Source organism: Lytechinus pictus, chromosome 17 (assembly GCF_037042905.1).
Source record: "Lytechinus pictus isolate F3 Inbred chromosome 17, Lp3.0, whole genome shotgun sequence".
Classification (NCBI taxonomy): domain Eukaryota; kingdom Metazoa; phylum Echinodermata; class Echinoidea; order Temnopleuroida; family Toxopneustidae; genus Lytechinus; species Lytechinus pictus.
In genome coordinates, this window is record NC_087261.1 from 15,316,685 (window position 1) to 15,341,678 (window position 24,994).

The 24,994-nt window shown below is 35.8% G+C and overlaps 1 protein-coding gene across 2 annotated transcripts; it reads left to right on the forward strand.

Annotated features, from left to right (window-relative positions):
* The first annotated feature begins 5,963 nt into the window (after positions 1 to 5,963).
* Positions 5,964 to 23,829, forward strand: LOC129281068 (armadillo repeat-containing protein 1-like). 2 transcript variants are annotated; one of them, XR_010296236.1, is made up of 9 exons: positions 5,964 to 6,209; positions 10,901 to 11,033; positions 11,593 to 11,667; positions 13,293 to 13,384; positions 14,004 to 14,220; positions 16,478 to 16,594; positions 18,378 to 18,452; positions 20,502 to 21,733; positions 22,056 to 23,829. XR_010296236.1 is itself a non-coding variant. In XM_064112054.1 (8 exons), the coding sequence occupies exons 2-8, from the start codon at positions 10,959 to 10,961 to the stop codon at positions 20,697 to 20,699; spliced, it is 849 nt and encodes a 282-aa protein (XP_063968124.1). In that variant the 5' UTR covers positions 6,016 to 6,209; positions 10,901 to 10,958; the 3' UTR covers positions 20,700 to 23,829. The 2 variants fall into 2 exon arrangements, 1 of the variants encoding a protein (XP_063968124.1); XM_064112054.1 differs by having other exon boundaries at positions 6,016 to 6,209; positions 20,502 to 23,829.
* Positions 23,830 to 24,994: the final 1,165 nt, after the last annotated feature.

Sequence of the window (24,994 nt, forward strand, 5' to 3'; positions counted from 1 at the left end):
TTAATTTAAACCCGAGTTCAGAATACGTGCCACTGGTCCGTATTCTGAAGTCGGATTTAACTTAAACTCAGGTTTAAAGTTGTGGTTTAAGTATGGATAGCCAATTGTTACATAAATCACGAACAGTAGATATATCATATTTCAGCTCATTTGGCTCTCAAATCAGTCATAATTGTCTAGGAAGTATAAAAAGATGATTGTCTTTACCATCGATGAATCAGGAAAGAGCACAGTAAACATAAAGAACATACAACTTAATACAAATTTTGACACTTTTGGCTTCCCATAATTTTAGCACAGAGTTAGACCATGGTCTAAGTTAAACCTGACTTCAGAATACGGGCCAATGGGTATAGCCTAACTAAATAATTGGCTTAATGTGAATTAGACCCTACAAAATGGTAAGTAGATGAACTGGTTGTAGCTGAACTGAGACTAGCCCATGTGGGATGAAACAAAGCTGATGTAGACCAAGTCATCATCTACTTATATTTCACCAGAGCTCACATGGTTCTACCTCATGTGTTATTGTGACCAAATACCTAGGTTTGTGATGATTATTTTGTTCTAATGAGTTGTGCAAGTTCATGCAGCTGACTTTCTTTTGTGGACTGTATTGTTTGTTTTGCATATTCTTTTCTGTAAAATGATATCAATAATGTGACATAGGTTGAATTACAAATAGGAAAAATAAAATACATTCCAGGTTTGTACATTGTACAGTCTTACCGGTCCTAGTTTCCCCTTGTCTACTGTGCAAAACCTGTCTTTAGTGGTCACCAGAATTAGCTCCCATTTGAAAGGTAGTCAAACTGTCTGTTAAGGCTTCACAAGGGAAATGTAAAGGGGCCCCAAAGACAGATGGCTTTTATAGACGACAGATTTTCGGTGACACAACATTTGCTCGTGTGACAATTGCTCCGGGCTTGATTCTGTCTAAGATGTAGGGTTAGGGTTGCAGTAGCCTAGGGTTTTATGTTAGGTTTAGGGTAGGATATAGTGTTAAACCCATGGTTGAAGTTGGCCATTCCATTAGATTGTGGAATTTAAAGCGGAGCAAATGTCATGGAACCAGATTAACACTATACCCTACCCTAAACCTAACATAAAACCCTATTGCAACCCTAACCCTACATCTTGGACAGAATCAAGCCCGGAGCAATTGTCGCAAGAGCAAATGTTGTGTCACCGAAAATCTGTCTTGTCTATAAAGGCCATCTGTCTTCAGGGCCACTGTACATTTCCCTTGTGAAGCCTTAATAGACATATGTCTTTCAAATGGGAGACAGTTACCGTGGCCTTTCAAGACAGGTGTCCATCAGAGACAGGTGGCCGCTAAGAAAGGTTCTGACCGTATCTGCAAGAGAATTATAAAATATAAAGGCCACCTGTCTTCAGTGGTCACTCATCTATTTTCTTTGGGCAGTCCTAAGTGACAGGTTGCAGCTACCTGTCTATAGTGACCACTGAAACTGATTCCCATGGAGGTAGATTGTGTGTATAAGAACCTGTCTATAAAGGCAACATTTTGTGTTTCCTTTGGGTTGTCACGACATGTATAGACAAGTTTTACTCTATTCTATAACACCATCGTAATAAATTATGTGATGCATGTGTTCTGTTGCGCCACTTATACAAATTTTGCCTACCCACTAGTAGGTACTCTTTGCAAACAAATCTTGGCCAAGTATCATGAAAAAAATGCAATCAACTGTATAATGAATTGTAACTTAATGTTTTATCACAAACTGTGCACAAGAAAAGCTGCAATCATAAATATTCATTGTATTTCCATGTGTGCACACTTTGTGCTAAACGGCAACATCAAACATTGCATGGTATACTGTATGGGAGTAAATGTACATGTGCACCTGTTTTTTTTTTTTTATCATTTTGAATTCCATTTTCATGTTGATTTGTTTGGTATGAAAAATATTGATAGTAATATTTCTTTTATTTCATCAAGATTTTCATAACGATCCATGTGCCAAAGATAGTAAAGTAGTAGTATAGTTATTTTGTTCATAATCATATATGATCATAAATATGTATTTTATTTGTGTTTTCTGTAAAATAACAGTAACATTAACAAAAATCCATCCCATACTATCTTTTTCTTAATTCTTTCAGATAATGCTTTTTTAAAAAGATTTTGTTTTTGTGATGATGATGAGCGAATAAAGTGTAAACATCTTTCAAATAAAACATTTATTTTTACTTTAAAATCATGTCACTTTTTTCCCCCAAACCGTGTGCCACATGTTTGAACAGGGGCCTGTCTTACAAAGAGTGGGATTGATCGGATCAATCGTAACTCTTTGTAAGACGGGGCCCAGGAATCCTACTATAAATGGACAATTAAAGCAACTGTCTGAGCAGCTTTCCTGCATCCCCCATTTGTTTGTCTAGTATGAAATATGAGAAATAGCGATGTAAAGATGATTTGTTCACAAACTTTCAGCATTACTCCTATTTGTGTAAGATCGCTATGCTTGATCTGTAATGAAATTCATAAGTCTGAAAAAATTGGAACCAGTGGGATTCGAACCTGCCATCTGCTTTCTGGGCAGATGTAAAGATGATTCTGATTTTTTTTCTGAAAAAAAATGGGGCTCTACCTTTTGGGAAGGGGCCTAGCAGATAACCCTTCTAACCTTGTTGTCAGTGCATTGAAATATTTGAGCCAAAGTTGTGATGTTTTCTTTTTCAACCATTGTGCATATCCATGTAAAGATGATAGGCTGAAGTTTATAATATGGGCGCGTCGTGGTCTAGTGGTTCTGACTCTCGCCTTTCAAACAGAGGGTCGTGGGTTCGAATGCTAGCCGTGGCGTGTTTTCCTTCAGCAAGAAATTTATCCACACTCTGCTGCACTCAACCCAGGTGAGGTAAATGGGTACCGGCAGGAAATAATTCCTCAAAAAGCTGTGTTCACCTGAATCTGTAGCCTAGCTTAGCCGGGTAATAATAATAGCAGGGCCCGCTGGGAGAACAGTTTTCGGAACTGAAGTGGCTACCCTGGGTAAATAAACCGTTATTAATATTATTATTATAATTAGGCAGTGTTAAAAAAATAACCTTTATAGTTTTCCTTCTTCCAAATACACATGTCACTTGGCTGTCAAAACCTCATATCTCAAAATTTGAAAATCTTGAGAACATCGCAGAATAATTGTAATCTTAGAGTAAAGTGGCAAGCGTCTTTTGCATTGAAAGATCTCTCTATAGGAATTAGGAGACTGTGTTCAGAAAATCCTTGTGTGAGGTTGCGACCATTGCCGTATGTCTAAAATACAGCCTTTTCTGTGCTGCTCAATTATAGAGATTAGGTTTTGACATATTTGAAGGGGAAGTTCACCGTGACAGTGAGGTGGTTCTAGTAAAAAACAGGAAAATTAGAAGAAAAAAAATATTGGTGACGGAAGGTTCGATGAAAATCAATCAAAGAATATGAGAATTATGAACTATTATTGTGGAATTTGTAATGTAGTATGCTAGTAGATTCAAACAAAGTATTTTTGTTTGTCATGTTCCATAAAAAAAAATGTTATTTATGGAATTCAAATTAAAGGGGTGCATGAAATAATATTTCTGATGATATATCCTCAGCACAAATAATTACTTTTATTTTCATTTTTTTTATAGAAAATTGCATTTTGGGGAATGTAAATCACATACAGGGCCCTGGGTATGATTTTTTAATAGGGGGTGCTGGTTTAAATTTGACAAGCCCCCCCCCCCCAAAAAAAAAAAAAAAAAAAAAAAATCAGTGGTTTTCACTACAGAATGAATGAGATTTTGGTTTAAATTACTGCTATTTACCGGTAGTATACCTTCCTGATTTCCAGGGGGCGCTGCGTATGGCGAATAACACACGCAGCACCCCAAGGCAGGGGGTCATTCCCAGGGCCATGATCACATGACAAATGGGGTAGCTGATTGTCTGCGACATCACAAAATAAAAAAAATAATAATAACTCTCTTATTCTATAATGGATATTCATCGAACCTTCACCAATATTTATCTAAAAATAATTTGCTTTTCTTATTCAAGAGGACCTTCCCCTTTAGACATTCTCATTGATTCCAGGCTACACTTCTTTGCTGCTGTTCTATTTAGGAATTTATTAGAATATGTCAATTTGCAGATTAATATCTTTTCATTAAGTATTTAACAATAACATTGATATCAGAAAAGGTATTTAAAAACCTTATTTATGTCATATTGACAGAGAACAAGGTTAAGGGTAAGTCCACCGGGACGGCAAGTTTGTTTTGACAAATGCAGAAAACTTTAAAAAACATGAAATTTTGTTGAAAATCAACCCCCCAAAATAACAGAGTTTTATATTTTTATATTTTTTCAAGTTGTGATGTTACTTACATGTGAGCAGCTTATTCATAGATAATTATGAATTTCCTATTTACCCTTCATAATGTTAGTAGACTGAAAGTATCTAAATTCCCTTGTTGGTCATTTATGAAGTATGACTGGTGATATAGCCTATTGAATGCACGGCGTAAATCTCTTTAAAATTTATGCGAAAATATCATTTTAGGAAATTTTTATCACCTGGAAAAAATGGGGGACCTGCTCACCTCTGACATCACAAAATCGTGATTTCAGCAATCTGTATCTCTGTTGATGCATTTTCACCAAACATTTGTGAATGTTTCTTTTATACTTCTGATTTATCAAATCCAGTTTAACGTAAGAGTGAACTCCCCCTTTAAAATGTAAAAAGAAACGATAACAGTGGGATTGGGTGGGCCTCCACTTACTATTTCTTTTTACTGAGAATAATGGTGCTGCACTAATGGAGATGATTTTCACTATTATTCCATTTGTATTTGGATCTGTATTGATCAGTGGATTCTAGAAACCGTGTGACAATGCTGTACATGATGTAAGTGTATTTTTTAATGTCACTTGACAGTATTCATATTTTTTTGTTTGTTATTTTGTAAAGTTAGAATTTGTAATAAAATATTATATTACAGATCATGAAAGAGAATACAATCTTCTCCCTTATTTGTTTTTGTGGCATGGTAATTAATGGATAATGAATTTATTTGGTTTGCAGAGGAAGGAATTAAATAAAAGATTGTTATGAAGTGGAAAGAGAGGATAAAGAATGGGATATGTTTAGAATGTTTTTGAAGGAGAGGGAGAGAGAGAGAGAGAGAGAGAGAGGGGGGGATTAATAGAGGTTTATTAGTGAATCATGAATCAATATCACAGATGGAATATGTGATATGAATATTTATTTAAATAAGATAAACTGCCATTTGAAAAAAAAATGTTTATAAAGTTTATATGTATCGACTATTACACTGGCTTGTGTATAAATCCACACACTAATAAAAAATGAAAGAAAGCTGCAGTGATGCAACTCTGTACAAACTAATTTTGACTAAAACTGTAAATTGAAACTTACATGCTTACAATTCTGCTAAATTAATTAGATCTAATACACATTTTTTTTTTCATTTCTAATATATTGGGTCTGTTCTTGCCGAAGAATGCACATTTTAAAATCTTTGATGTTAGTGACAATGCAGGCATCCAGAATACAAGAAGATACAAACCCCCAAGCCACCCCCATCTGTACACCATTGATTTATTCATTCATTAATCAATCAATTAATTTATTCATTTATCTTTTCATTTATTCATTATCATCACAGCCCGGGAGGGGGTGGAGGTGATCGATCAGTCAACTCTGTCACTACGACATGCATATGCACCAGTTATTAGACTTGCAGAGTTCAGTTGATTTAACATTTTGATGGGAGCTCCATCTATTTTCCCTAAATCAGGTGCCAGGACAAGTAAAGAAAACTTAAATAAAAATTGACATGATTCTTTTTATGTACAACACTCAACAGGCCACAGAAATTCGTTGATACTAACAATCAAGAAAGAATCCCTTTGCAGATACCATATATTATGACCTCACTTTGAAACCTCAAAGTATTGGCCAATAGAAAGGCAGTATTCAGGAAGCTGCAACCAATCACAGGCAAGAAAATTGTACACACCGCCATTTTTAAATAGCCCGTATATATCATCGTGCCGCTTATTTATTTCAACTTTAAATCAGAAGCAGAATACAGATTCGAGTGAAAAATTGAAGTAAATCTAAATGAGAGAAAGGAGTCATACATTTCTAGGCCGAGACGATTGTCATCATCACACATCTGTGTCGGTAAGAAAAGATGCGAGATCGAGGGAGATAGCAGCTGATCGCGCGCAGCGCAGCCGGGACCCTGTCCCTGAGGCTGAGCCTAGCCTGAGCTGAGCCAGAGACGGCCCTAATCACTGCCGGGACGGGCGGGGTTGCGAACGCTCCTGTTTAGGTAACCCTTACCCAGGCCAGGGAGCTCCGGCCCGGGAAGCGGGCCGGAGCCCAGGGGCCCGTTTCTCAACACATAGACAAGTTAGTCATATCACTCATAATCCACCAACCACGGAGTTAGTTCCAATCTTACTAAAAAAATACTAATAAACCTGTTTGTTTCTCGAAAGGCTTCCTATCCTAACTAGATAAGTTGAATTTGATATCAATACTATCGGTAAAAAAGAGCAGACGAGACGTAGCCTTGCCCTTATTTAGTCACAAAATAGCATAATTTTCAAAAAGAAAAATTATGACAAAATTGCAAATATTGTGATAAATTGGGAAAATAATCTTTTCAAAATAATAATACTAATAGCACAGGTGAATTATGCATCATAGTTACTTTAAATTAATAGACCATGAAGACTGGAGCATTCAATTACAGAGAAAATTAAATTATGAATCATTCATTTCATGACTAAAAAATCACTTGTGGGCATTGAGATGGGTATCCCAGGGATATCCAATATTGATAGTTTACGAAAGTAAACCATAACGCAAGGCTCCACATTAACTTTTTTTGGTGGTGGCCCGTTCGGGCCACCAAAACCTTCAAATAATTTTTTTTGGTGGCCCGATATTGATGTTTGGTGGCCCGGAAAATATAAAGAAAAACATTAAACATTCTGAAAGATTAATTCTGCAGCCACGACCACTAAGTTACTTTCACTTTGTACATCTTGTGTGTAAACCTTGTTTACTGTTATTTTACTTTGCTAATTGATTTGTGGTAAAATATAAATTGTTCTATCATTGTAAATATGAAATGATTGAAAGAGAATAAATTAATTGTGTGGATTTTTTTTATTCTCCGTATAGACACAGACTCATAATGGAAAAGTAAATAAATAGTGCATAGCAAACTCAGATAAATGTACAAAACAATGAATTTTCCTTTCTTCCTCTTTGAATCCTTAAACCTAGATTATGGAGGCCCCAAATCCAGTTTATTTTTTTTCTCTTTTGCAGCATATTATAGCAGGAGAAAATCACAGAAAAATATGCTGCAAAATTAGAACAATGCATAAAAGGGGGAAACAAACAAAAATAATTTTCAAAAAGTATATTACAAAAAGAAAACAATAATAATAAAAGAAATAAGTGAAATTAAACAAAAGAAAGAAAATGAAGAAAAAACAAAGAACAGGAAAAAATTAAAAAAAGAGAAAAAAGATTTAGACTAAACAAACAAAAGAAAATGAAAGAAAAATGAATAAAAAAAATTAATATAAAAATGGGGAAAGGAGGAAAAATTAAGAAGCCATTACAAATAATTTTTTAATAGTCTATTCTGACTGGAATATAATTAAAAGCCAAGCAAATAATTTTCACTTATCTTTTGGGAATGGCGCATTTCTATTTTAGTTTGCATTATTTTTTTTAGTAGAAACATATTCTTTAATCAGGCTTATTCAATGGGAAGGGGTATAACAAAATGAAAGAAAAAAAAAGAAAACGACATAAGTTATATCGGGAAAAAAGTGTGAGAAAAGTCATTCCCTATATTTGCCAAAATGTTTGAAAATTCACATTTCATATTAATAAAATGACTTCCCAAAGTATTTACTTTCTCAAGAGTGGTTTAAGAAGTCATGTATAAACAAGAAAGAAAGAAACTGTCTGTTTATTTTTGGCTAGAAAAGACACAGCTCCGAAAGAATCAAAGTATCAACATACATACAAATACACACATGGGACTGTGATGTACTCACCTATGGGTTTTTATGTGTATTAATTCATTTGGTAATCGGTCTTTTTGAGTCAAAAGAGAGGTCATAATTCCTCTTTTTAATGCTTGCAAATAATCAGGGTACACCAGATTTTTAGTAATATGGACTGTAGAAGGGCATTTCATTGGTGTAAAATGTGACTTTGACTTAGATTTCCAAAGTTCTGTGGAAGATTTCTTAGCAGCAACATTTCATATCGCAGCTCCCTGAGTCTGAATAGGCTGCCAGCGCCAGCGCACAGCTATAGCTGCGCATGGCTTCATGCAAAGCTAGCTCACTCCAGCCTGCCGGCGCGGCCGGCTGGATAATAGCTACTGTGTGCTGTAGCGGTAGTACTGTCATGACTATGCAACATTTGTGTGTAGATCAACAAAAAAGGCGCACGACGAACTGGCTTGCAATTTGAATTGTAGAAAGTTGATAAATGCGTGCAAAATCGGGAGAAAAATTGTGCTACTGTGAAAACTATTGGTTGCCCGATTCGGGCCACCAAAACATAACATTTTTTCAATACTGGTTGCCCGAGGTGAATTTCTGGTGGCCCCGGGCCACCGGGCCACCGCTAATGTCGAGCCTTGCATAACGGTTTTCTTTGTAAAAATATGATGATAATTATACGGTCTTTTAGTTTTACGATTCCAAACGTCATCAAATTCAAAATGTAGTTCAATGAAACATTTTTAATCATTGATACCGAAACATACGATATTTGACAAATTGTATGCATGAATTAGACTAGAATTTATCCAACTGTCTGAAAGGGGTCTGAAAACAACAAATACGAGTTCAGTTATGGATGGCCTGACGTGGTAGAATCTTTATCGATTAAATCATGGAGCTATTTGTATTCATTCTACTATTTATTATTTATTTCAAAATGAATGGTTTTGTGGCGTCTTACCAACAGTTTTTATAGTTTCATTGTATTACAGTTATCATTGAATGCATTAACCCACTTGTTTTGTGATGTAATTTCAACCTCTATGATTGATTACGTAAGATTATAATTGCAAAATTTCTAGGCACCTTTGCATGTCATAGTCTACCCACGTGATGCCATACGTCATTAAGAAAGAAGTTATGACATGTTCGGAGGTGTCATAAATATTTAATGAGGTTGTTGTACCCGATCTTGGTAAAGAGGGCTTTGTGAAACGGTTAGCGGACAAGTAGCTCACTATATCCGATTTAGTCAAGAAGTTAGACTTATGACGGTGTTGAGAAACGGGCCCCTGGACTGGAGTCGACCTAGACTAGTCTTAAGGACTCCATGATAATGTTTTTTTTTTTAAATATTCGACATATAATGGTGGGCCCCAAGTCTGCGGACCTAACAGTTTGAGTTAATTTAACATGAATTTCTTCTTATCTCACAAAATCTTTCACTTCAGACTTTCATTTTCAGTTAATAATGTTCCTTATCATGCTTATAATTATACTATAATACTAGTCTATATCTTAGTTATATTATTAAGAGTAAGTGTACCAAATTTCTCATTAAATAATGAAAGAAAATATAGGATTTTCTTGAAAAAACCTCGGGCAGTCATTTTCAGATTGAAAAAAAATGGCACCCTATGTCTGTGCACTCATTCACTTTGCACACGATTCGGGGATTTTGATGAGAAAGGCTGCATTTTGAGGCCGTCGCATGAAATGCCATAAATTCATTATTTTTTAAGTCAGATTTTTTTATGAATACCTGTCTATGTATTGCATGTGTAAAGCTCGTGCTCATTGCGTATCTTCTTTTACTAGAATCGCGCAGACAAGGGGGACTGCGCAGACTTGGGGGAACTTGCCATACTTATTCATCATGGAGTCTTGAACCGCCGGTCATATAGAGACACATGTACACAAAGATGGATTTCCCTAGGAAATCCATAGAGGGTGAAATCGGTTTGTACCCTGGGTGAATTTTATTTATCTATGAATCTTCATGCGCCTAATGCGTATAAAGGGATAAAAATTATTTCACTATAAATGGTAAAAATTAGACGTTTCTTACCAGACCGATCTCCTGTAGATCCCTCAATCTCTTTGTCAACAAAGCAAAGACAATAGGCCTGACCCTTAAACAGCTTTGTTATGATGTACATCCGGTTAGCGATGCCGTTTTGAAGAACAAGTTATAAATAAAAATTATTATTTCACAAATACTAAATTTTAATACGTGATTATAAATAATTAGTAGTAAACTAAACTGCGGATGTATCTTTTTGACTCGTGTGACACATTTTTCGAGGGTGTTTTTTAACTTGAAAAATTGTCAAGCTCAGAACTAAAAAAAAATGCATAAATCAAAGTGATTTATAGTTAAAATGGCTATAATATAAGATATGATGGAATATAAATAATGGTGAATTTACAGACAACAGAACACTTTATTAGTGTCATTAAAGAAGTTACAAAATACATACTTTTTCTTGCAAGTTTGACATCATTTTAGGATCGTTGTATCTCGGTCATTTGTAGGTGAAAGGCAGTGAAAAATCAGATTTACACCATTTTGACATGTACCTAGCAAAAAATAAATATTCTTCATCTATTGGTTTAACTTAATTTGAAGCCTAGGGTGTGACACCCTAGGCTTCAAATTTCAAGTTAAACCAATCAATGAAGAATATTTGTCTAGTTACATGGAATGGCTGAGTAGACAAACTACATGTAGGATTGGGCTATTGATTAGACCAAATGGAAAGAAATCAAAGAAGACCAAGTGGTAATTTACCCCTACCTTTAATCATCCGATTCTCTTTTGTTTCATAGATAACCACATTTCTCAAGGGACTTTGAAGAAGTGAGAGCTGAAGAGTGGAAAAGAGACATGGCTGTTCAGGGAGTTGTCAAACAGTTGAGAGATTTGGCCAAAGATCCCCAGAACAGAGAGAAGATTGTCAAGGTAAATGAATACAAAATAAAATTAAAGGGATTAATTAATACAAACCCATTCAAGGGATTCATTGATTTTGTCAAAAGTAGAAAAATTTATTGTCCTGACTTTGACGGTATGAGACTTTTGAAGGAGTATGCACCTAGCTAATGCAGACATGCCAACTGTTCCCTTTTTAGAGTATTTGTTCCTCTTTTTGCGATGAATACACCGATCTCACTACAACAGGTTGGTGATTATTACGTTGAGACAAATATTAAAAAATACTCTGTTTTGTCAAAAAATACCCCTTTTTTTTCCTTCTAAGAACACTTTTTTTTGTAGAAGGTTGGCAGGACTGCTAATAGCGATAGAACTCTGTGATGAGGTACAGATGTACATGAAGTTATATAGCTTTTTGTTTGAGGCTTCTGTATGGGTAAACAAAAAGGATATCCTCTTATTTGAGGGAATCCTACATCTTATTTTTTTATGATAGTGAATGGGGTTTGATTGATTTTATTCTACACAGGTCTAATGAGCTTATTTTTTTCCTTTATTTGTATTTTGATTTTTTTTATTTATTTAGGATCAAGGCTGTTTGCCTGGCTTGGTATTATTCTTGGATAACGATGATCCCATCGTGGTTTCAACTGCACTGGAGGTTCGTATGTAATTTGAAAAAAGTTTTTTTTGTTTTTTGGTTAGAAAAGGAACATTTTTATCTTACAATGAAAGCATGATTTGAAGTCAAGCATTTTTTTAGTCGCAAGGCGAATTGAGTAATTATTGATACAATGAAGGTTAGTATAATCTTTGCATTGTGTTCAGAAAGACATGTAGTGAGAAAATGGTTCTACTTAAGAGCTTGCATTAATACACATCAATGCTAACAAACTCTTGACATGAAAATTTCATTATGATATCATGACTTGTTTTGTCACAGTGATTTTAGAGTGGTGTCACTGATGATGTCATGATTTTGTCCATAGAGCTGTGGACAAATTATTTTGCGCTCTTACACTGTGTAATATAAATCATTTGACTCGTCTGAAGATTGCTCACCTTGAAGCATTCACAGTCTTTTGCCTTTGCATCATATTCCGGAGGGACGTTTCATAAAGCTGTTCATAAGTTAAAGGGATGGTCCGGGCTGAAAATATTTATATCTAATTAAAAAAGGAAAATTCACAGAGCAAAATGCTGAAAATTTCATCAAATTCCGATAACGAAGTTATTGAATTTCAAAGTTTATCAATATTTTGTGAAAACAGTTTTATGCACATCGTCATGAATATTCATTAGGTGGGCTGATGATGTCACATCCCCATTTTCCTTCTTATGTTAGTATGAAATCATAAATGGTACATTTTTTCATACTTGTGTAAATGATGTTTCTCCATTATGATGAAATAAGTTGCAGCAATAAATAACTAATGCACTTAATCAGTTGTCAATCCAATTGTTTTAGTTCTTGGTATAAACAATTTGAAAAATCCTAATTTCATATATAAAATACAAAAGAACAAGTGGAGATATGACATCAGCCCACCTAATGAATATTCATAAAGACATGCCTAGAACTGTTTCACCGGAATAATGCAAATCTTTAAAATTCAAGGACTTTGTTAAATCCGATTTTGATCAAATTTTTTATTGTTTGAATCATACAATATTTCATTTTTTTACAAATTTGACAATATGGACCAACTTGACTGAACCATATAGTATGAAACAATGCTAATTCCATACACTGTATGTTCAGGGAGGAATTATTGTTGTTTCACTAGACAATGAGGAGAAAATTAGAATATTTTCAGGGAGGAATTATTGTTGTTTCACTTGACAATGAGGATAAAATTAGAATATTTCATAATTTCATAAAATACAAAAGAAATAGTAGATGATGTCATCGGCCTCCTCATTTGCATACCGACTAGGATGTTCATATAACTGTTTTGTGAAATTAAGTGAAACTTAAAAATGTCATAACTTTCTTATTTTACATCCGATTTTGATGAAATTTTCATTGTTATGTTTGTTGGATTTTTCTCTTTTTATTCAAATAAACTTTTTGTTGGGGTGGACTTGCAGCATTTTTTATTCCGGATTATGGAAATGGCAATGGCTGTTATACAATGTACATGTGTGCCTCTTCAGTCTTCAAGTCGATTTCTCCTACATGTATTAAAAACAAACAGATTTTGGTGGTCCATAATCTGACTTCTGTATAGATTTGACTTTAATAGGCAATGTATCCTGTAACATTGTTTCCTTTTAATCCTGTAGGCTCTTCAGTACTTATCGGAGAGTGCAATGAATCGTCCTCTGATGAAAAAAGAACTTGGGATGCTGGTTAGTCTAGAAGCAATCACAAACAAGTAAGAAAATAATCATTCGGGGTTTATAGCGTGAGCATCTGCCTCACAAAATCAACAATGAATCGCCAGGCAAGGTTTTGTGTAATAAGCTAAAATAGTAATTTGGTTTTCAAAAATACAAATTTTGAAAATGACTTTATCTGATGAAGGAACTCTTCTCCATTCTATCAAGCTTTGAAAGTTGGTAAAGTTTTTAAAAAAAATTAGATAATTTGTTTCATGAGACCATTTCATTGAAACAGGCTGCTGGGAGATTCACCCCCTTGCACATAATGCAAGTGTTTTGCTTGGGTGAACCTCACTAATTTTTGTCTAATTGTGTGGGTTACTGTTGATCAATTCGACAACTAAGTTATCAATTATTTTGAACCCTATAGTGGTTTTTGAGGTGTACATTTGCATTGAGACATACTTATTTGTTCTAAAGCAACCCAGTGAAATAATTTAAAAAAAAAATTCAAATCAGTTGCAGTTGCATGATTAGGTTTCAGTCTACACTTGACTTAACATTCCCTCACACAAGATGAAAGAAAAGGTCCATTTTATGAATGACAAAGCGATTAACAATGTACATAGATTAGAGAATATCATATTCAATAACTCCTTTCCCTCTTTGCAGTACTGACAGTGACACAAGGAGCAAAAACCTGGCCCGGAGCATCCACAATCGGCTGACCGCCCCACCCTCCCCCAGCCCATTGAAAGAGAGTTGCAATCCCAACAGACCGAAGAGTACCAGGGTACAAGGAAAGCACCATGGTAGCAAGTTCTTTGTTGGGACAAACAATAGAAAGTCAAAAATAATCACTCTACAAATCGTTGGCCTCATGGACACAGTGAGTATACAGTTGCCATTGTAGGGGTTGGTTGCAGAGAGAGTTGGGATCAAACGCAACACTAAAAATCAAATACAACTTGCTTTTCAACCATTCAGATTCCTGCATCTGGTATGTGCAATTGATTTTTTTTTTTATTTAAGTTGTGTTTAAATACAGCTCTGAACTGCAAAAAGTTGTTGGCAATGTTGGCTTCAGAAAATTTTGAACAACAAGTACAAATACATGTTTACTAAATTGCCAAATTGGATTTGATTTTTATTCCTAATTGCATGATGCTCAGTTCAGAGCATTGTAATTTTGATATACAATCAAAACACTTTTTCTTGAAGAATATATACTGTTATATTTCCTTTATGAACATCTGTCTGGGATGTGGGAAACTTGTTTACTTTGTCATTGATGTAAGAAGGATTTTATTTTTTACTCCATACAGGGGTTCTATAAAATATTGAGGGTGCATGTACTGTGCATGTATGATTGATAAAAATTGAGATTTTTTTTTGTTTGCTATTATCTTACAGGACCTAAAATATTCTTCACAAATTGCTAATGTATAGTCAATTGATTTTAAACACCAAATGCAACATTCTTTTACTGTTATGAAATACATTATTGATCATATTTGTCCGGACTTTCAGTTGAACCCTAATTCTCCCGGGGGGGGGGGGGGCCATAATGGCCCCCCCCCTCGACAATTATCGCGATATATCTGCTGCGCAAAATTTTTTGACCTTGCCGCTCACTGACTTTTTACTATCAAGTCTCGCGCAAATTTTTAGACCAAATTTGCGACTCCCGGGTACGCGGTTACGACATTACGCAACATTATGTAAGTGCATGTCAGACCCAAAATTGCTCATAAACGTGATTTCATGTACAAATCCAATGCAAATTGTGTATTTAGCCAAAATTCATAAATGTATCATTATTTCTACTTTTACTGATTAAACTTAATCAATTTTGCCTTTTTTATGATCAGAATTAAGTCTGGAACGATTTCCATCGAAAAAACAATAAAAAACAAAAAGTAAAAAAACAAAGAAATACATAAGAAATTAAAAAAACAATAAAATACATAAGAAATCGGTCTTGGTTCCAGAATTTTTTCATTCACAATTGTTAGGAATGCTTTAAAGAATATTTTCACCAAAAAATAGCATTCTAGGAGCTTTATTTAGTGAATCAGAGCAAAAAAAGTATGATTTCATGAATAAATTAACATAATTAATTCATATAAAATAAAAATATATGAATTCAGTGAAATTTACCAATGCAAATGCGAAGATTATGTCATTCTCTACCATCATGCAAATTTTCGTTGTGATCGTGTAATCCGCGGCTGAGATCTTAAGGGGGGGGGGGCCATAATGGCCGCCCCCCCCCCCCCCCCCCCCCCCCCCGGGAATGACAAGAATCAAAATACCCTGGGAGATTTAGGGTTAAAACCCTCCTTGTTTATATTTGGAGGCCTGCAATGAACTTGATATACAAGTACTGGTACAAGTTTTATCATGTGTACTCTCTGTTTAAAATGATGAGTTTTGCCAAACGCCCTCTATTGGAAAAGAATTCAATAATTCACCATGAACCCATGTGAGTACTTCAAATTACAGATAAATCTGCCCATTTCAAATCTCTTTTGGACCACAGAAGTCTGTTTTCTTTTTGGGCGAAACTGACTTTACTGTACAGTGTACTTGTATAAAAAAAAGCGATCAAGCTTCGCGTGATCTGGTCTGGAAAATTTCTTTGACTTGGTTGGTCTTTTGTCTTGATATTGCGGTTCCATGACATTTGCTCAGGCGTCAATTGCTCTGCTGTGAATTCCACGCTAATGGGATTGCCAACTTCAACCCTGGATTAACATTATACATTATCTTAACCTAATATAAACCCATATTGCAACCCTAACCCTATGTCTTTACGGAATAAAGCCCAGAGCAATTGTCGCCGGAGCAAATGTTGTGTCACCAATATGGCAGGCTGACTTGTCAAATGTTCATCATTTTGCTCTGTTTTCCTTCCTCTCCTCGAAATCTCATTTTTAATTTACTCTTCTACCAAAATTATGTGCTGTCTGTCTAATAAGCTATTAAAAGATAATAATACATATATATTCAAAATAATGGTCTCTTGAAGAATGGTTAATTATAGACAAGTCACATTAAACTATATGTACATAATGTTCATAGTATCATATACAGCAATGCCCTTATGTTTTTTCTAAAGTTCAAAAATCTTTTTTTTTCTCCAGGAGTGCCGTAAATCTTGCGAAGAAGAGCTTCTCAAAGTGAAAGGGGTCGTTAGTTTCACCTTTGACCTTTTGAAGAAACGATGTGTAGTGAGGACAAGAATGGACATGAAACCTGAGGTGGGCACACTCTAGTAGAAATGCCTTTTCATTTTCTTTGGGGTATTTTTTTTATCCGTTTTTTATATTAACAATACCTCCAGAGATACTTGATTTAATAGTACACGTTGGAACCTTTGTTTTCTCACTAAGATACTGTACTACTACTCTCATATTCATCTCTTCTGTCTTCATCTTCCCCCACCCTCTTTCCCTCTTCTATTGTACCTCCCTTTCCCCTTCTCTCTACACTCTGTTCACCCTTTCCTTAATCTGTCAAGTTACGTACCTAATTGTTTGTATTTTTAATTGTAAATAATATATTTATAATGTTCGATTGCTATACCATGTTATCATTTTATTGTTATATTTTGTAAATCCAATGCAATTCAGTCTAAATGGCTGCGATATGTGGATATTTTAATAAAACCTTAAAACCTTAAACAAACACTGTTTTTATCAAAGACTGCTTAAAACTTAAGTAAAGTTTTTATCTTCAGTTTTTAATACAGACCACCTTTTTGGTGTATATTTGGACTGTTTGAGTCTTTCATTAATGTGTCAATGATATTTGTCTCACAAATGTGCATATGTAATGAACTTTAGGGGGAAGATGCACCTGATTTTCAAACTAAGCACACCTTCCCTTTAGGAAAACACCCCCTCCCCCCCCCAAAAAAAAAAAAATCCCCGCCCTTCCCAACCCTTAATCTCTCCCCCAATTTTTTGTTTTGTAATAAACTAAAGATATAAAGAATAATCTGAAAAACATCTGCATATTTTTCTTCCATTATTATTATATTCTGTTCGGATGAAAATCAATGAACATACCTGGCAGGCCTAAATGATAAGCTGTTTTTGAATTTTGATCTGGTTTTCATACTGTAGTCCATATTTTGTGGGGTAATCAATATTTGGAAGTTCTGCTTCCTGCTACGAGCACTTGAGACAGAAGATGTCAAAGTCCATTTATGGATAATTGCTTCCTAGCAACTTCTAAAGTTCATATTTGATGACCTACAAAATCGTTGTGTGCTATGCTCTCAAAGATGATATTGAGTGCTCCACATTTGTATACACAGAATATGAGTGCCAAGGTTAGGTGTTCATGAATTGCATTTGTGTCATCTGCTTGTACTTAGATGAGTATTTATGGGAGTGAGTCAATAATGTCCTTTTATCCATCATCATCACCATCTTCACCACCATTATTGTCATCATTATCATCATCATCACCATCTTCATCACAATCTTCATCTTCATCACCATCGTCGTCATCAATCTTCATCATCACCATCATTTATCATCAATCTTCATCATCATCATTCATGATCACCTCCATCATCACCACCACCATCGTCATCCGCCTTATGATCATTATCATCATCATCATTCATTCATCATCAAGATCATCATCACCATCATTACCATCTTCATCACGTTCATCCTCCTAATCATCATCATCAGACCTATTCTTTGCACTCCTTTTTTTTATTACTTCACAATTTTGAAGGGCCTCTCCCGGTTGATTTAGGGTAACTCCCATCACCCACCCCCCCCCCCCTAGTGGCTCAGGATTATAGGAACAGCTGAATCATGTCCATATCTTTTATAAAGGTTCATCAGTTTTTCCTGGCAGCTCAAGATCTCTGTTTGAGAAGGATGTGATTTGTTCATTATTGGCAGGCTTATCGGGCAGAAAAGTGTGCTATGTTCAGATTCCTTGTGGTTTGTCCATTTATATCTGAATTGATAAGGTTTTCCAATATTTCTGTTTGCTTCATTTTCTCTCACGCTGTTCCAGGTGCTTGTTGCTGCCATTTCAAAGACGGAAAAGATGTCTGCTGAGCAAGTCGTCAGGAATGAGCACGGTGAAGAGGTATGAAGAAATATAAGTTGTTCTCAGTTCAATTAAAAATATGCAGATATCGCAATAATACAGTAATATCACTGATGTATATCAGTTTACCCCTTTCCCACCTCCTTCTTGTTCTGAATTTGCAAATATGGTCTCAGGAAATGTGCATGTGCGAGTGACAAAGAGTCACGAAGCACTGCGTTGTCCCTCTCGGTGGGGGTAGGGGGCTCCCAGGCCCCCCCCCCCCTGAGATATCGACCGTGCGATCGCGCCGAAAATTAGCACGCAGGTTGTCTGGGACATAATCTACAAAGTTGTATAGTAATTTATTTCATGCGAATTCTCGCTACCCCAAATAGGAACAAAAATCTCATAATGCGCGAGACGAGATAATTTTCACTCCGTCGGGTCGTCATCACCACTTCCGGTTAAGAGTCATGCTCGCGCGAGGTTCGCGATACTGAGTTTTCCACCACGCTGAAATCGATGCCAATCAGCGTAATATGTACAGAGTATAATACTTTTTATTACATTTGGTCAGTTTTGATTCCATTTAAATTATGAATAAAAATAAAAAATATATTTCACGTGAAAATAATTTTTATTCATGTTTTTATTTGGTTATAAAAAAATCAAACAAATAATGAATATCTTAAAATTTTGCATTTAGCGACCGTCCTGACATCACGATCGTATTCAACTAGACGCTAAATATATACAGCATTCATTTCGTTCAATTTTTCGTCGACCACAAAATGGATAAAAATCAGTTTCGGAACTTAAAAAAATCTTAACTGACAGATGAATACCGTGCAATGGAAAGCGTCGGGCAGAATTAGTGACTTTAGCAGAAAAGGCTGTAAAACTGTTAAACTGTATCGTAAAAGAGAGGGTTGTGATCACGAACTTTCCGAGCGAAAGCGACGTTGTGTTGTTGTGCATGACGGACGACACTGTTGATCTGAATGGCAAAACAGTGCATTGGACTTCCGAACAGGAAGTTGTAATACCGAAAAAGCTATCCCATAATGCAATGCACGTTACAGGGATTTTCCCGGATCTCGGCGAAATCGCTATTTGGGGTAGCGAGAATTGCTATTAAGTGATTGTGCTAACTTATGCGTAATTAGTATACGAAATCATGCTTTTTCCTCTAACTCCCTAGATAAAGCTCCAAATGTTCTTATCTTTGTGGTGTTCTTAGCAAGTGTACATGAAAAAAATTGCGATATCAGATCAATTTCTTCTGTATTAAATGTATATTGTTTTTTGCAATTTCTTGTGTATTTCTTTGTTTTTTTGACATTTTGTTTTTCATTTTTTTTCAATGAAATTTGTTGGGGAAATTTCTGAGATCATAAACAGCATAAAATAAATTCACTTAGACCAGCAAAACTAAAAATAATCACACATTTATGATTTTTGGTTCAAAACACAATATGCATTGACTTTGTCCACGAAATCATGTTTATGAGCAAGTTTTGGTCTGACATGCACTTGCATAATGTTGTGTAATTTCAGAGTGGTCTCAAAAGTTGCGCAAGACTTGAAGGTACAAAGACAGCTAGCGGCGCGGTAAAAAAAAATTCGTGCGGCGAAAATATTGTGTGAATAGGTGAGGGGCCCCCCCCCCCGGCCTAGATACGGTTAAAGAAGCACCATACAGTGAACATACAATGATAGATATCCAGGTGGATGTTTCACAAATCTGTTTGTAAATTACGAATGACTTCATGCACGACTGATGACCCTTTCTTGTATTAAATGATAGTCCATATGTTACTGACAATAGCACCAAAGAACATGTACCAGTCATGCATGAAGTTGTGAGTAATTGGACAAACAGCTTTATGAAACACCCACCAGAATGGTGTTTCATAAGCTATAAAAAAATTATATGTGACTGGTAACCCTTTCTTGTGCTAAGTGATATGTACCAATGTAATTGACTAAGCACCTAAGAACATGTTCCAGTCATCGTAAAGATGTGCCTAACTTTATGAACATAATACAGACCAGTTATCATTAGTAGTAGACTAAATCGACTTTTCTCTCTTCTGTTTCCTGCAGGTGATACTGTCCTTTGGTGCCAACCCTGCCATGGCCGACAAGGAGAACAACGGAGGACTCCTTCCAGATTACCTACCGGAGGACAACAGTCCCATTCGTCACAAGTCTATCAAGAACATTGGCCAGGACGACGAAGAGAGGCGGGGCGGCTGGCTCAGCGCCGCGGCGTCGTTTATATCCACCAATTTTTACTGGTGATCGTGGGACCAAGTAGATTGGGGAGTTCATAAGCTCTTGGTCTGCTTCTTAGATAGTCTAATACCACATCACTTGTGGAGCGTTGAAAGAAACTTACGTTCAATTACAAAGTAAGCATAATTCCTAAAATCAAGCATGAATCTTATGATTGAACGTAAATTTGCAGTTGATTTACATTCAATTGCAACTCACCTTTTTTTACAACGCCCAATCATGCTTGATTTGGGGACTTACGCTTTATTTGCAATTGCAACGCCCCAATGGTCTTCCATCTATTTGATCCAATTGACTTTTTGTGTACTCAGCGCTTGGGCCACGTCTTACAAAGAGGTTATGATTGATCCGATCAACAACAACTATGGAAAGCCGGCAACGTCAACATCTAAAGTGCTTGTTTGTACAAAAAAAATTTAGATTTTCTTGAAAATTCAGTGTGCTTCTCTTTGTTTACAAAGGACATCATGCAAATTTCCTTGAGAAAATCTTTGTAAGATAGGGCCCTGTCTTACAAAGAGTTATGATTGATGCGATCAATCTCAAATATATGGAAATCCATCGATGTCATAAGTTTCTCTTTTGGAAATTTGCCTAGTGTCCTTTGAAAACAAAGAGAAGCATACTGAATTGTCCAGAAAACAGTGAATGTATGAATATGCATTATTGCTAGAAAATATTTTGAACAAACAAGTATTTTACATGTTGATGTTGCCGGCTTTCCATAGTTGCGATTGATCGGATCAATCGCAACTCTTTGTAAGACGGGGCCCAGGTCTAATACCCACTAAGTCTAATTCTCATTTAGTCTTAATACCCAGAGGGTATAATTTGTGTGTAATTAATATTTTGACCTTCATTGTCATGATGCAAATTTGATTCATAAACAATTTCATCTACCCATATATTCTAAATGGTGTTAGACCACTTGGGGTAATAGATGAAATTGGTATAGCCTAATTTGAGATAAGATAAAGTGGAAAATGGATTAAATGGCAATTAGACCAAATGTAGACGACTGGTCGTGAATGAACAATTTGGTGGATTCACAATATGGTGCGCCATCTATCAGTTGCAGCGGACAGGCCGAAATTCGCAATGCATTATGGGAAAAAGTCGACATCTGCATGTGCTAGTACTAAAGTGAATGCATGCATGCGATTATTCAGCGCTGACCGACGCGGCTCGACCGGATATGCTCTTTACTAGGGTCGAGGAGGTAGGAGAGAAATTTGCCTGCATATTTCGCTGCAAAATTATAGTCTGTTTTTGTTTTTTGCCATATGATTTTCACTTTTGAAGCGCCTGAGTGCGATGTCGACCACGAAGTTAGAAATTTGGCCTGTTCGCTGCAACCGATAGATGGCGCACCATACTGCGAATCCACCGAATTGGTTAGAAATAGTGGAACGAGACCAAATGAAAAGTAGACAAAGCGGGTATTATAGACCAATTGGCAGTTTACCGATCGGGGGGCCCAATCTTGTGTTGTAAAAGAGATTTGCCGGACTCAAATTCATTGTGATTTGCTATTGATCATGTTGTTCTATTAAGTTGAGTTATGTGCTAAGAATTCTCTCAAGAAGTAGATTTAGCATCAAAGGGGGGAGGGGGTCACTCACCATACCTTTATGATGTATGAATGACTTTATGAAATGCTGCCAAGGGAATATGAAGGTTTGAGAAGCTTCCATCCATGATCAGTACATCTATTGTTTGTATCTATGACTTTAATATCAAAAGCAGATTACGTTGGTGTATTTTTATGAGGAATTTTGACACCATTGAAATATAAATCATCCAGAGTAGAACAAATTTATGACCAGTAGACATTATGTAATGCCACTGGAAATGACCTCATGGTATATAAAATTCACTGGCCCGTACTCTGAATTCAGGTTCAACTTAGACCATGGTCTAACTCTGTGCTAAAATTATGGGAAGCCAAAAGTGGCAAAATCTTTATTAAGTTGTATGTTTCTTATGTTCACTGTGCTCTTTCCTGATTCATCAATGGTGAAGACAATCATCTATTTGTACTTCCTCGACAATTATGAATGATTTGAGAGCTAATTGAACTGAAATATGATATCTTTACTGTTAGAGATTTATGTGACAATTGGCTATCCATACTTAAAACCACAACTTTAAACCTGAGTTTAAATTAAACCCGACTTCAGAATACGGGCCATTGGGTCAGATGCATAAAATTGTACCAATTGCTGGCAAGCAATCGCTTCAAGCACAAGCAATTGCTAGCCAAGCAAAATATGCCTCAGCAGTTGCTTTATTTCACATGCTTAACCCTTTGCTAGTGTTTGAACCCTTTTCTTGCCTTCAGAAAGCAATTGCCAGCGGTCTGAACAATAGCGACGTCACGCTGGTGCGAACACGACTCACAGAAAAGGCAGGACTCGAAAGCAAAGGTGTAGCAGTGCAATTACCGCTTCTTTCATATAACCTCATTTCCGTAGACGTTTTGTCAAACTTGTTATTTTTAACATGAATTTTGAAGGGCTTGGTTCGGTTCCCTTTATTCAATATATTTTAAATACTGGTATTGTATTCTTGAAATGTACCTCATGTATACTTTGGTTCTAAGCCTTTCAAATTTATCTGTGGTTAGATTGTGACACAAGATTGATGAGAATGGGATTTTTTTTTGTCTGAGACCTACTTTTAAACCATGCATTGTTATGAAGCTATTTCTTTGTTCACCTTATTACTATCATCATGTCAACTTGATAAGGCAGATGAATCAAGCCGTGCATGAATTAGACAATTAAAACTAAATAATTTTTTTCTCAGATATTTGCTCTACGCTATTTAAATAGATGGGGGATGAGCTATGATTATTCCATTTATTGTGGGGGATTTCCCAATTTAATATTGGTTATAGACTTGAATTATGCTATCCTGGTGCTAACTGCATGTATTTGTTCACTACAATATTCACACTGCAGTTTTAAATGTTTCATTTAACAGGACAATTACAGGATGTAATTGATCATTCCTGAAAGACATTTGTCCAGTAGTAAAGCCTTCAAGCAACTATGGAGTATATATTTGTAAATAAAATTGATTGTAAAGATGATAATTAATTGTAAATAAATGTTAAGGATTGAGAACTCGTAAAGTAGTGCATAACTGTTTCATTCTAACATTCAATGTGATGTGGAAAATTGTGCATCTTATGATTTCAAAGATACATGCACAGACGCATGTTTTGTGCTTTCACACAAACCATTCTACTAAGCACGGATTTATTGCACACTGATGCTGATTTGATTTAATCTTGATTTTGATTTCTAAAGTTGTGATGATGACGGTGATTATAATCTTATGTTCATGCTAAAAATGATGATGGTGGTGATGGTGATGATGATGATGGTGGGGGTGATGATGATGGTGATGATGATGATGGTGGTGGTGATGATGATGATGCTGATGGTAGTGATGATGATGGTGATGATGCTGATGATGATGATGCTGATGATGGTGATGGTGATGGTGATGAAGAAGATTATGGTGGTGGCGGTGGTGATGGTGTTGATGACATAATGATGATCGTGATGGTGATAATGAGATGGTGATGATGATGGTGGTGATTATGATGATGGTAATGGTGATGATGATGGTGGTGATGATGGTGATGACGATGATGATGGTTATGATGATGAAGATTATGGTGGTGGGTTGGTGGTAATGGTGATGATGATGCAATAATGGTCCTGATGGTGATAATGAGGTGATTTTGGTGATAGAGATGGCGATAACAATGTTGATGATAAAGTAGATATCAACATTGTTTGTAAAGATGATAGTGTTGGTTATGGTGACGTGGATCAAGCCCCTGCTTCTTCATTTTTAATGTTTTGTTGTGGTTTATGTAGTGATGGTTCTGTGAGATAACATGGTTTGAGTCGTGGTTTGAAATACCCATGTATGTTTGTTTGTTTGTTATGTGTTGCTTGTGCAGAGGTGTGTTTGATTCAATGTTGATGTTAAGGTGCATGAGAAACACCACGGAAAAAAAGAACAGTGACTTTCAATATTGTGTCATTTTGCAACCTTTGAATTTTGACCTTGCCCCACATTTCAAGGCACTGCACCTCCATAATCATACCATGTAGGGTATCATTTTAAAGACAATTAAATGATCTATTCATGAATATTAATTACACATTGATATTTAATAAAACCGAGGAGGGATTATCGATCAAATTCAAAATAAACTGCTGAGAAGCTCACTCATCACCACGAAAAAAGAACAGTGACTTTCAATATTGTGTCATTTTGCA

Excerpts from the sequence above, each read along its gene's own strand:
- LOC129281068 (XM_064112054.1), top strand. The coding sequence starts at position 10,959 with ATGGCTGTTCAGGGAGTTGTCAAACAGTTGAGAGATTTGGCCAAAGAT. Across the intron at positions 13,385-14,003 it reads CTAGAAGCAATCACAAACAA|TACTGACAGTGACACAAGGA; the intron begins GTAAGAAAATAA and ends CCCTCTTTGCAG. Across the intron at positions 14,221-16,477 it reads TCGTTGGCCTCATGGACACA|GAGTGCCGTAAATCTTGCGA; the intron begins GTGAGTATACAG and ends TTTTTTCTCCAG.